This window comes from Rattus rattus, chromosome 2 (genome assembly GCF_011064425.1).
Source record: "Rattus rattus isolate New Zealand chromosome 2, Rrattus_CSIRO_v1, whole genome shotgun sequence".
Taxonomy (NCBI): Eukaryota; Metazoa; Chordata; class Mammalia; order Rodentia; family Muridae; genus Rattus; species Rattus rattus.
In genome coordinates, this window is record NC_046155.1 from 170967339 (window position 1) to 170980141 (window position 12803).

At 47.8% G+C, this 12803-nt stretch overlaps 1 protein-coding gene across 1 annotated transcript in view; it reads left to right on the plus strand.

The window, feature by feature from the left end:
- The window catches only part of Clptm1 (CLPTM1 regulator of GABA type A receptor forward trafficking), a 32833-nt gene that overhangs the window by 14638 nt on the left and 5392 nt on the right, over positions 1 to 12803 (plus strand). Inside the window, exons 3-6 of the mRNA XM_032894251.1 lie at positions 4896 to 5019; positions 5743 to 5901; positions 8254 to 8371; positions 12230 to 12315. Of these exons, the coding sequence (XP_032750142.1) occupies positions 4896 to 5019; positions 5743 to 5901; positions 8254 to 8371; positions 12230 to 12315 (487 nt within the window). The remainder of the gene's footprint in view (positions 1 to 4895; positions 5020 to 5742; positions 5902 to 8253; positions 8372 to 12229; positions 12316 to 12803) is intronic.

Here is a 12803-nt window from a genome sequence, read left to right on the forward strand (position 1 = left end):
TGTGTTTTGATTCAAGGTCTTGTGCAGTCAACAATATTCTCAAATAAGTTTTTGTTTAGCTGAGGATGACCCATTTCCATCAGGTGAGTGCCAAACAGGGTCTTTCTGTGTAGCCGTGGCTGTCCTGGAAATTGCTCTGTAGACCAGGTTGGCCTCAAACTCACAGAGATCCGCCTGTCTCTGCCTCCCTAGTACTGGGATTAAAGATGTGTGCCATTATACCTAGTCAATTTTCCTTTTTTATTATTTTATTTTATTTATATCTGCATATATTGGGTTCTTTGATGAGCTCCCCTGTGGGTGCAGGGAGTTGAACTCAGGACCTCTGGATGAGCAGCTCTTAACCTCTGAGCCAGCTCTCCGGTTCTGAATGCCAGATTTATAGATGAGTACTAAGATTCTGGGATAATTAAGAAATGCATAGGGGTTGGGGATTTAGCTCAGTGGTAGAGCGCTTGCCTAGCAAGCGCAAGGCCCTGGGTTCAGTCCCCAGCTCCGAAAAAAAAGAAAAAAAAATGCATAAAGCCCCTGCCTGCCCCCCCCCATCAGATTGTGTGACAGTGGCCTTCTATGGCACATAATCAGTGTGGGATGATGTCCACAGATTTGAGCTTACCTTTCACCTGCTTTGGTGTTTCCTAGGGGAGTTGGAGGGGTGAGGAAGAAGATTCTTCCTTTCCAGATTTTGTGTGTGTGTGTATCTGTGTGTCTTTCTATGTCTGTATCTGTCTGTGGGCAGTTTTATTATTATTATTATTGTTTATTATTATTATTATTATTATTACATATAAGTACACTGTAGCTGTCTTCAGACACACCAGGAGAGGGCATTGGATCCCATTACAGATGGTTGTGAGCTACCATGTGGTTTCTGGGATTTGAACTCAGGACCTCTGGAAGTGCAGGCAGTGGTCTTAACCATGCATTTTGTTTTTTTGAGATATCAATTTATATATATATATATATATATATATACACACACACACACACACACACACACACACACACACACACACACACACATATATATATATATATCCATCTATCCATCCATATCCCTGACTGGCATTGAACTCACTGTAATCCAAACTAGTTTTAAGCTTTCAGTGATCCTTCTGTCTCTGTCTCCTGGGTGCTGGAATTAACAATTATAAGCTATCATACCCACATTTGTTTATACTACACTTGATCTCAGCCAAAAGGCCGAGAAGCGATCCCACATTTGTTTATAAGCTTTCTGAGCTTCTAACTGTAAAAATTATCTATTTGGACTGTCTGAGTGGTGTCACAGGCCTTTAACCCCAGCACTCAGAAGCAGAGACAGGCGGATCTCTGGTTTTTTTTTTTAAAGATTTATTTATTTATTATATGTAAGTACACTGTAGCTTTCTTCAGACACACCAGAAGAGGGCATCAGATCCTATTACAGATGGTTGTGAGCCACCATGTGGTTGCTGAGATTTGAACTCAGGACCTCTGGAAGAGCAGTCAGTGCTCTTAACCACTGAGCCATCTCTACCACTGAGCTAAATCCCAACCCCTTTTATTTTCTTTCCTTTTTTTTTTTTTTTTTTTTTTTTTTGGAGCTGGGGACCAACCCAGGGCCTTATGCTTCCCTAGCAAGCGCTCTACCACTGAGCTAAATCCCCAACCCCCTTATTTTCTTTCTTAAGCAACTTTTTCTTCTGTTTTATTTTATTTTTGAGACAGTGTCTTGACACATAGTCCAAACTGGCCTGAAACTTGAATAGCCCTCTTACCTATCAAGTGTTGGAATCACAGGCATGAGCCACCATGCTGCCTTTACTCCAGTAATTTGGGAAGCCTTGGGACAGTCTCTTCCCTGTAGGCTTGGGTGCACAGAGGAAGGGCTTTCTTTGTCCCAAAAGCCCTCTGAGAGGGCTCCTGAGATGATGTACAGCTGTCCTCACATGCTGTCCAGATATCTAACCCAAACCCTGCAAAGCGCTGGTCTAGCCTGCCTTGTTTCACACACGGGCTGAGGATCCACAGGAACCCCTCTGAGTAGCACAATGCTGCTCCTACACTCTCCTTGGAGTATTTACCAGTAAGTGGAAGCTTCCCATGAAGGCTGCAAGGGTCCCCAGAGAGCACTGGTTCCAGACTTTTGTCAGCTATGTGCATCGGGGAGCAGCAGGTGGCTCATCTGGGCTGCAGCCCCTGAGACCCCAGACCCCAGGGCTCTTTGGTTTCAACAGGCAGAGGCAAGTCCTTCTGCCCAGTCCTGCCCTAATAGGGCTCAGCCGGGAGGTACCAACCCACCGAGCTATCCTCTTAGTACTTTTCTACTTAAATGTTTTTTGTTTTTTTGCAACACCAGGTTTGAAACCCAGGGCCTTGCACATGCCAGGACAGTGCTGTCTGAGCTCCACCCTGAGAGCTGTGCATGCCTATTTCCCCTGATGAACTAGCAGGAGCAGCTAACACAGGGAAGGCAGGCATGGGCGCATGCCAGGCTACCATTCTGGTAATGCCATCACAACTCTGGAGCTAGCTCCATGCTCTTCACACCCTACACAAAACGTTAGGAGTCTTGCCTGAAGCTGGATGGTGGTGGTGCACATCTTTAATCCCAGCACAGGGAGGCAGAGGAAGGTAATCTCTGAGTTCAAGGCCAGCCTGGTCTGCAGAGGGAATTCTATAGCCAGGGCTACACAGAGAAACCCTGTCTCAAAAAGAAACAAACAAAAGAGTCTTGCCTGAGAGCAAATGTTGGCAGGACACACCCAGGCCTAGCAGTAGGGAGACTGAGGCAGAAGGATTTTAAGTTCCAGGTTAACCCTAGCTACAGGCTGAGACTGTCTCAAAAAGCCAACCCAGGGCTCTGTAGATGGCCCAGTGCACAGCATGAGAACCTTAGTGTAGTCCCCAGCCCCCATGTGCGCCTGAAGGAGGGGTCTTGAAACCTCAACCCTAGTGGTAGGAGGCAAAGTCAGGAGGATTGCTGGGGCTTGTTGCCCAGCCTAAAGTCCAAGCTGTTCTGTTTCAGAAGATGGTGTGAGAGTGTTGCCCAAGCTCATCTTGGCCCTCTGGGCTCAAATGATGCTCCTGCTCCAATCTCCTCAAGTACAACATGTCACCAAGCACAGTACAGTTTTCTTTTTTCCTTAGTATTTTTGATCTATCGTTGGTTGACTCTTCTGATGGAGATAGAGACAGCCTGTTGTAGCCTTGCTATGACAGTATTATTGCAAATACAAAATCTGTTGATAGAGAGACAGAGACTGTGTGTCCGTGTCTGTGTCACTAGAGTAGAACTCTGACCTGCATGCTATTCCCATAGCTCTTTTAGTATAGTAATTATTTTTTTTGTAAAAGAAAAATAATTTTTATTGACTGATTGTAGTTTTTTGTTTGTTTGATCTTAATTGAAAAAAAAAATGGCCAGTGATGGTATATGCTTTTATTCCCAGCACTTGGGAAGCAGAGACAGGCAGATCTAAATGAAGTGAAATGAAAAATTCTGAGAGAAAGTGAGTTTGTGTATGCATGCATATATACATGCGGTCCATGTGGCTCTTTGTGTGTTGAGGCCAGGAGAGGGCATCCTCCTTTAGAACTGAAGGAGTTATAAGTGGGATTAGTTTCTGTTGCTGAGATAAAATACTCTGATTAAAGGAACTCAAGGTAGAAAGGATTTATTTGGCTTATATTTACAGGTTACATTGAGGGAAGTAAAATGGTGTGAACATAGAACCAAAACTGTGGAAGAACACTTCTTGTTGGCTAACTCACACAACTATGTTTGGATATAGTTTTTTGCATATCCAGGACCACCAGCATAGGGATGATACCATCCCCAGTGGGCCGGCCCTCCTGTATTACTGAATAATGAAGACAGTCCTCCACAGACATAGCCAATCTGTGGCAGTTCCTCTGTCTGACTCCTGTTTGGTTTGGTTTTGTTGTTTTTTTGTTTACAGTTTTATTTTGTTGGTTTTGTTGGTCTTGTTGTCGTTGTGTTTTGTTTTGGGTACAGAGACATAGCTCTGGCTGGCCTTGAGCTCACTATGCATCACAGATGACTTTGAATTCTTGTTCCTTGTAGTTTTTTGTTTGTTTCATCTTAATTGAAAAAAAAAATTGGCCAGTGATGGTATATGCTTTTATCCCCAGCACTTGGGAGGCAGAGGCAGGCAGATCTCTGTGAGTTTGAGGACAGCCAGGGCTACATAGCTACACAGAGAAACCAAGGCTCAAAAAAAAAAAAAAAAGTACCCTGGCTGCAAAGGAAAATATAATAAAACTGTCTGAGGATACTCTTTTTTTAAGTGCTAAGGTCTAGAACCCCCGGTGAGGGGCTGGGGGCATGGCTCAGTGGTAGAACCCCTGCCTAGAATCCCCCCAGTGAGGGACTGGGGGTGTGGCTCAACAGTAGAATACTTGACTAGCATGTAAAAAGCCTCAGTTCACTCTCGTAGTACAAAAAAAAAAAAAATCACCACCAAAACCTGGATTTCTATGACTGAAAAGGCTAACCTATTACCTCCAGCTTCTTTAGTCTTCAATTGAAATTGGAAAGAATTACACTAAGGTTTCCTGTGGAACAGTGGGAAGATTCTAGATCCTTTGGATACTCATTAGGCTACCAAGGCCTGAGCATCTTGACTGCCTTAGATCTCCCAACTCTGGGGTTGAGTGGCTGAGCCTGGTGGCCCATGCATGACATGAGATCCTGGAGGGGTCAGGGTGGCCCTGTGCTTGGATGGGTCTTCTTGAACCTTCATCCTGCAAGGGCATCGGATCTTCACTAGCTGCACCACTGCTGTCTCAGCCATCTCAGACCTCAGAGAGTAGGGGGTCCGGTTTGGAGGTTTACACAGTGGACTCCAGCACAGGGTGTAGGCCTTACTTGCCCCTGCTTCCTTCCTCAGGATCTTCATCATCTGGGCCATCAGCAGCTGGTTCCGCCGAGGGCCATCCCCTCAGGACCAGTCAGGCCCTGGAGGAGCCCCACGTGTCGCCAGCCGAAACTTATTCCCCAAAGACACTCTAATGGTAATGCTGGGTGGAAGGCAACTGGAGGCGCTGGGACGGTGATGTGATGAGGACAGGCAGGATGGGACAGTTCCCGACTATGTCAGCTCTTTAGACTTATGGGTCCCAGATGCTCTAGCCCATCAGTGCAGGTGACTTGTGCCACCCAAGGGACACTGAGAAAACAGGACTCTTGGGAGCTCATACAGTAGTCTTTCTGGTTGTTGTGCACCTATTGCAACAGGGTCCCCGGGTGCTTTCTTTCAGAAACATGTTTGGCCCTCGTGGTTGTGGGTGACAGGATGACTGGGATCAGTTCAGGTTCCTGAGCTTACAGCACCAGACTCCTCCCCCTCAAGCTCTCCCAGGTCCCATCTCTGCTTAGCTCTGTTGTGATGTATCTCAGCCCGTCAGCAGGCCACTATTGATTAATGGATCCTAGGGGTGGGGATAGTGGGTGGGGGCCTTGGGCTGAGTAGGAGGAGGCTCCCCAAGCTTGCCTCCCCTTCTGAGGCACAGACGCTTGACTTCCTTGCCCCAGGTCTCTCCAGTTCCAATTGGGAGGTCATTGTGGTGGTCCTGCTTCCCCTTGTCTTTAAGTTCATTACTGGTAGTCAGGAACAGTTCAGGGCAGAGCAGGCATATAACAAAAGCCAAAGTTGACTTTTCTAGTTTCTATCAGACATTGTCCACAAATAACATTACCATCTGATCAGTGGCCCCTCACTCTCCTGCATTCCACAGAACCTGCACGTGTACATCTCAGAGCACGAGCACTTCACAGACTTCAATGCCACCTCGGCGCTCTTCTGGGAGCAGCATGACCTGGTCTATGGTGACTGGACCAGTGGAGAGAACTCCGATGGCTGCTACGAGCACTTTGCAGAGCTTGACATCCCACAGGTGGGTCCTCCTTACAATCCGCCTGTCTTGCTCGGCCTGGGTCCTCCAAGCCCCTTTAGTGTGGTGTGCTTTCCAACTTTAGCCAGTCAGCCATCGTTAGCTATTCCTGAGGGTCCTCTCAGCACAGTGATGGCAAAGGCAGTTTCCAGGGAATATGAATAAACAGTGATGGAGCATTTCCTGTTCAGAACCCAAGCCAGATTGATGTGTGGAAACTTCTGTACCCCATAAAATTGAGAAGCGTTGCAGCTGAATGTGATAGCACTCCCCTGTAGTCTCCCAGCACTTGGACAGCTGAGGCAGGCTTACCATGAGTTCAAAACCAGGCTCTGGGAAAACGTGTTTTAAAACAAAAAGAAAGGGGTTGGGGATTTGGCTCAGTGGTAGAGCGCTTGCCTAGCAACCGCAAGGCCCTGGGTTTGGTCCCCAGCTCCGAAAAAAAAGAAAAAGAAAAAAGAAAAAACAAAAAGAAGCTTTCCTGCCCCCATGTTAACTGTTACTGTCTCATGTAACTGCTGCTTGTGCTGTCTGAGAGATGGAACTGGGGTGAGCAGCAGCTTGGTGGCTTTCTCAAGGTCAACAACTAGTGAGAGATTGATTTTGCTCCCTGGCTCTGCCTCCCAGGAAGGCTTCCTCAGCTTGTTTTGAGTCTCACAGCCAGTTGGGCTTCTGTAGTCCAGGCTATGCATGCTGGGTCCTCTGAGCACAGCGCTTTCTCACAAATCCTAGAACTTAGGAGGGTAAGACTGGGCTTTGCAATCTCTGTATCCCATCACCATGCAGCAGACTAGGCACGCAAGCTCTCAGTAGTTTGTTTGTTTTTGGTTTTTTCCCCTCTATTGTTGGCAGTCAAATGTAAAGCATCTATGGTACACAAGGCTGTACAACTGCGCTGTCCCCCTATCCTTGGATTTAGTTTTTGAATCTTTTGTTTGTTTGTTTGTTTCTAGATAAGCTCTGTGTAGCTCTGGTTGTCCTGAACTTGCTCTGTAGACCATCCTGGCCTTGAACTCAGATATTCACCTGCCTCTGCCTCCCAAGTGCTGGGACTAATGATGTGTGCTACCACCTTCTGACAGATTTTATTTTTTGAGACAGTCTCATGTAGCTCAGGCTAGTCTTCTGTGTAGCAGAAACTGGTTTAGAACTTTCATTCAGATGTTTGTATTATAGGAATGTGCTAACACACCTGACCTCAGCCCCCCCTTTTTTAGATAGGTGTTCACTGAGTTCGGGCTCTGAATTCTGAACATACTTTTAAGTCTCAGTCTCCTGAGTGACTGAGACTACAGGCCTGTGCCCAGGACTGCTGCTGCAGCCAGTGTGCACATGTTACTTCATGGTGTGGTGGAACTCTTGCCCTTTGTACCCAGCAGGCTTTGGGAATTGGGGAGGAGAGATGCGCCAACTCTGAGTGGTTGGTTCTGTGTGTGTGCAGACACGGGGTCTGTGATGCTGGTCATGCTATGGCTATCCTTTCAAGCTTAGGCCCTTTCTGGAGGTTCAGAAAGGATGGGGGGGGACCAGTAAGCTGGTCTTAGAGACTTAGGTTTAACCCCCAAGAAGGTTTAACCCCCAAGAAGCAGCTGGTGGACTTAGAGGACGGGACCCAGTGTGGTCCAGGCTCTGCCTAACGGTCACACATCAGGTTCGCTCAGCTCCTCCTTTCCTTCCCCATTCCTAGGAAGTTGGGAGTGAGGAAGGCTTTGGCCGGAGGGGCAGTGGGAGGTGGCACACGGTGTGGAAGATGGAGAAGTGGGTCTCGTGCTCACAGACTGGTTGTTTTTTGTTTTCTTTTGTCTTACCATAATATGATCTTGTACCTAAGCTTGCCTCAAACTCTCAATCCTCCTGCCTCAGCTGGAATTAGAGGCATGCACCACCACAACTGGCTTTCAGAAAACTGAATTCTGACTCCCTTGCAGCCTTTCTCTAACCCTTGGTTGTAAGTGAGCCCTGAGCCTCATCAGCACAGCAGGGTCATATCGTGACCTGGGGCAGTGCAGGGCTGAAGTGCTCTGCTCCTGTGATCTTACAGTGTATAAGTGTACTTCGTGACCGGTTAGAGCAGCTCCTTGGCTGGGTGCTCTGGGCAGTCCTTGCTGCAGTGCTGGAATGGCCTACATCCCACAGTTGGGTTACTGAGTCCTGTGAAAGAAGTTCAGTCCAGCTGGGACCCAGCTTCAGTCTGTCTTGTTCCAGTGCTAGTAGCAGGGCCAGTCAGCTGACCTCTGTGCCTTGAGTCCTCAGTAAGCTGCTGGACAGTTGGAAGTAAGTGGAAGCTACTGTAGGCAGGGGACATGCACCCTTGGTATTTGCTAATCCTCACTTACCAGTCCCCTTCTCTTGCAGAGTGTACAGCAGAACGGCTCCATCTATATCCATGTCTACTTCACCAAGAGTGGCTTCCACCCAGACCCCCGGCAGAAGGCCCTGTACCGCCGGCTTGCCACCGTCCACATGTCCCGGAGTAAGTTACTTCCTGATCACAGGACCCTGACTGGAGTGTTGCATGCTGCCTCAGGTCTTGTGGAGCAGGCAGGAGCTCTATGCTCTGGACTCTCGATTGATGAGACAGGCACTGGCCCCACTCATGTTACTAGCCCTGGGACACCCAGGGACCTGCTAGTGAGAGCAGGAGAATCTGGTGTGATGCAAGCCAGGATCTTAGCTAGGGAGCTGAGGGACTGAGGCTGTGGCAGTCATGAGTTTGAAGCCAGCCTAGGCTTTTTAGAAAAAGCAAACAGATAAGCAAGAGCAGGTGAAGCTTAGAACTGCTGAGTAGAAGGTAGTGGCCACAAAGCTTGGCTGAACTGGAGGGAAGGAGCGGATCAGAATTAGGTGCAGCAGTGGGTTTGAAAGAGCAGCTGGGGGGGTTGGGGATTTGGCTCAGTGGTAGAGTGCTTGCCTAGGAAGCGCAAGGTCCTGGGTTCGGTACCCAGCCCCGGAAAAAAAAAAAAGAAAGAGCAGCTGGGGCTCAGTTGGCAGAGCATTTGCTTACCATGTGGACGCCCTGGGTTGGATCCCTCAAGCAGCAGCCAGCTGTGGTGGTATGCACCCCCGATTCTGGCATTGGAAGGGTAGAGCAGGACCTGACGTTCAAGGTCATCCTGACCCTGATTCGGGAATTCAGGGCCAGCTGGGTTCTGTGATACTGTCTCCAAAAAAGAAAATTAAAAAACAAGAGGGAAATAAAGAAAAGAGAAACAGCCCTCTTTTCTCTAAAGGCCAGTGATTGACGGCTGGGGGTGCATTGTCTGTGGGAGTAGGTACCTTTAGCTTCCTGCTGCACAAAGTCTTAGTGAAGAAGTAAATAAGCCACTTGGTTAATTATAGTAATGGCCATGAATGTATTGAGCAGCGTTTGGTACTAAGCACCTTAATCCCAGCACTCATAAAGCTGAGTGAAGTGAGCTCAGGGCCATCCTAGGATACATAGTAAATTCCAGGCCATATAGCCAGACCACATCTCAAAGCAAAAACAGTGGCCAGATAGGTAGTTCAGTAGTTAAAGTGAGGACCAGTCCCCAGCATCCTTGTCAATTGCCAAGGTAGCCCAGTGAGCCCTAGTTCAAGGAAGAAGCCCTGCCTCAGTCTGTACAAAAGAACTGATATCTTTCTCAGGCCTCCACATGCCCACACACACATTCCCCACACAGGCACATATATCACACAAGAGGAAGGCAAAGCAAAGCAATAGCACCGAATTCATTATCTCAATATGGAGTTGGTGAACAAGAACAAATACGGTATTTTACATTGTTTGGGGAGACAAGTGTCAGAGTGAATTATGTATCACACCCATAACTTATGCCCAGTTGTGCTAGCATCTGTCACTCCATGCTGGATGGAGCAGCTTTAGAAACTTGGCCTTCCAGGACAGGGCTTCTCTGCCCCCATGGGACAAGGGCTGCTCCTTATTAGAATCCATTCATCTGTCTGTCTGTCTGTCTGTCTGTCTGTCTGTCTCTATCTATTAAATATTATATAAGTGTTATGCCTGCATGCAACTATGTGCATTCCTGGTGATAGCAGGGGCCAGCCAGAGGACATCAGATTCTCTGAAACTGGAACTCTGAATGGTTCTAAGTTGTTGTGTGGGTGCTGTGTTTGTGTGTGTGAATGTGTGTGTCTGTGTCTGTATCCTCTTTTCATCAGCCCTGTCTGTTGCTTGTAATCTTGAAGGTTGACAGCCTCCTCCCTGCTTGGAGGATGTCTCTGGAGTTTATTCTCTGAGATACCCAACTTCAGGTGCTTGCTACTTCAGCTGGACAATGGAGCTAGTTTCCCAATAGTTCATCAAGAAATAATGGAATGGGGGGGGGGGGAGGCTGGTGAGATGGCTCAGAAGTTAAGAGCACTGGCTGCTCTTCTAGAGGTTCTGAGTTCCATTCCCAGCAACCACATGGTGGCTCACAACCATCTGTAATGTGATCCAATGCCTTAGAGTACTCATATACATAAAATAAATAAATAAATATTTTCTTTTTCTTTTTTTTTTTTTTCGGAGCTGGGGACCGAACCCAGGGCCTTGCGCTTGCTAGGCAAGCGCTCTACCACTGAGCTAAATCCCCAACCCATAAATAAATCTTTTAAAAAAGAGAGAGAAATAATGGAATGATATGATGTTGTAAGAGCTTCAGACCTTGGACCATGAAGAAGTGTGGGCTTTATCCTCATTTTCTATAGTAGTTACTGAGGTTCTAGGAAATGGTATTAACTCACCAGCATCCCTTGGTTTGTAGGAGACAAGAGCGAGAATCTTAGTCCACAGCTTTATGTTGGCCAGTTCCCTGTTCCCTTGTAGGATGGAATGGGCCTCAGTAGCACAGGCCTTCTTGCTTTCATTTGCCTCTTAGTGGAACCCAGGGATTTTCACTTGCTTTCATCTATGCCCTCAGGCCCCTCACTGGGGGATTCTAGGCAGGGGCTCTACCACTGTGCCACGCCCCCAGATTCTAGGCAGGGCTCTACCTCTACCACTGAGTCACACTCTAGCTCCTGGGAAGGTGATTTTAGGCCATACTCCCAAGTTGGGAATATTCTAGGCAGGAGCTCTATCACTGACAATCCTAAACCCATATTATCATTGTTTTGTTTGTTTGTTTGTTTGTTTGTTTATGAGAAAGGGTCTATGTGCTTTCCTGACTGGCATGTAACTCACCAGGCTGGCCTCAACTCACAGTTATTTCTCCCTCTGCCTCTTGAGTACTGGTATTAAAGGCTTGTGCCATCTCGCCCAGCCATTGTGTTTTGTATTTGATTTTGTGTAGTGTGTTTGATTTTATATATTTGAGTATTCTCCTGTATATATGTACGTCCACCCTAGTGCTGTCACGCACAAGCCATCTCTCCAGCGGCTGTGGCTTTATTTTGAGAGAGTTTCACTAGGTTGTTTAGGCTGGCCTTGAACTTACTCTGATCCTCTTGCCTCAGCCATTAACTACTTGTGATTACTGGTTTGCACCAGTAGATCCAGCAAGGGAGGCAGTTTTCCTTCTCAGCCTGAGTAAGAGCTAGTGACCTCCAAGTTTGGAGGGTGTGGTCAACCCTTTGCTCTTGTCTCAGGCAAGGTGGTGGGAACCTTGGCTGACCTGACCTTAGCAAGGGGAAGTAAGTCCACTTGTGGCTGGGGATTCACAGTGTCAGAGTTCCCATGTTGGCTTCTCATGTTGCTGGCACCACACCTTCTCTAGAACTGCTCTCTGACCCCCCCATGTGTGGCCATGTATTCAGTGGGCTGTTCCTGAGCCCAGGCTACCGAGCACATGGGTGAACTAGAAGGCAGGTAGGCGTGTGTCATGATGGCATTAAACTGTCCTTGGGGAGGTGAACACCAGTGAAGTGGCTCGTGCCTGTAGTTCTCAAACTTGAGGCCAGCCTAAGGTATAGAAAAACAGTGGCTGGGGTTGGGGATTTAGCTCAATGGTAGAGCGCTTGCCTAGCAAGCGCAAGGCCCTAGGTTCGGTCCCCAGCTCCGAAAAAAAGAATAAAAAAAAGAAAAAGAAAAAAAGAAAAACAGTGGCCACAGCCATGCAGGAAGGAGGACTTGAGGAAGGGAGCAATGGTGTGATGTGGGCTCCAGGCAGATGTGTGTCCTTTGTTGGCTTAAGGAGTAGCCAGGTGGGTTTTAGAGATGGGAGGCTCTGCTTTCTGCCTGGGTAAATCTATAAGTGGTACTTCTCTATATAGGCTGGAAGGTGGTTCCTTGAATTTAGGGGGCGATTGAGGCTTCTCAAGTGATATATAATCATTAGTGGGAAGCCGGGACACAGCTGCCATGGGGTGGCAGTGTTCACAGGCTTCACCCATCTCCCTCTCCTCACAGTGATCAACAAATACAAGCGTAGACGATTTCAGAAAACCAAGAACCTACTGACAGGAGAGACAGAAGCTGACCCGGAAATGATCAAGGTAAATGGAAGTGAGGTCGTTGTCTTGTGGTGTTACCTAGCTGCACACAAGTTTTGGCCAAGTGACTGCCACTTCTGTGCGCTGCTTCTCTGGGAAGAGTTCAGAGATGAGAACACTGCAGCAGGAAGACTGCAGACAAGGTCGGCCCAGGGAACCCTTGGGGTAGAGCCCATTTCACAGGGGACCCTTGCTGCAGGTTACAGAGGCAGCAGATGGGAGGCTGGGCTGACACCATGTAGCTGGCTCAGAGCAGGAGCAGGAGCTTGGAGCAGCCATAGGCTTAATCAGCTCTGTGACTCTGTGGACTGAGCAAACCACAGGGCATTTCTCAAAGGCACACGAGCTTACCTTTTTCTGTGGCTTTGGGCAGGGGGCCTGGTCCTGTAGTGAAGATGGGCTACGTTGAGAGGAGTACCAAGGTGCTTTCTCTGGGCGGGCTTTTTGTCCTGCCTATGACTAGTTTGCCCTTGCTTCTGCCTCCACAAGCC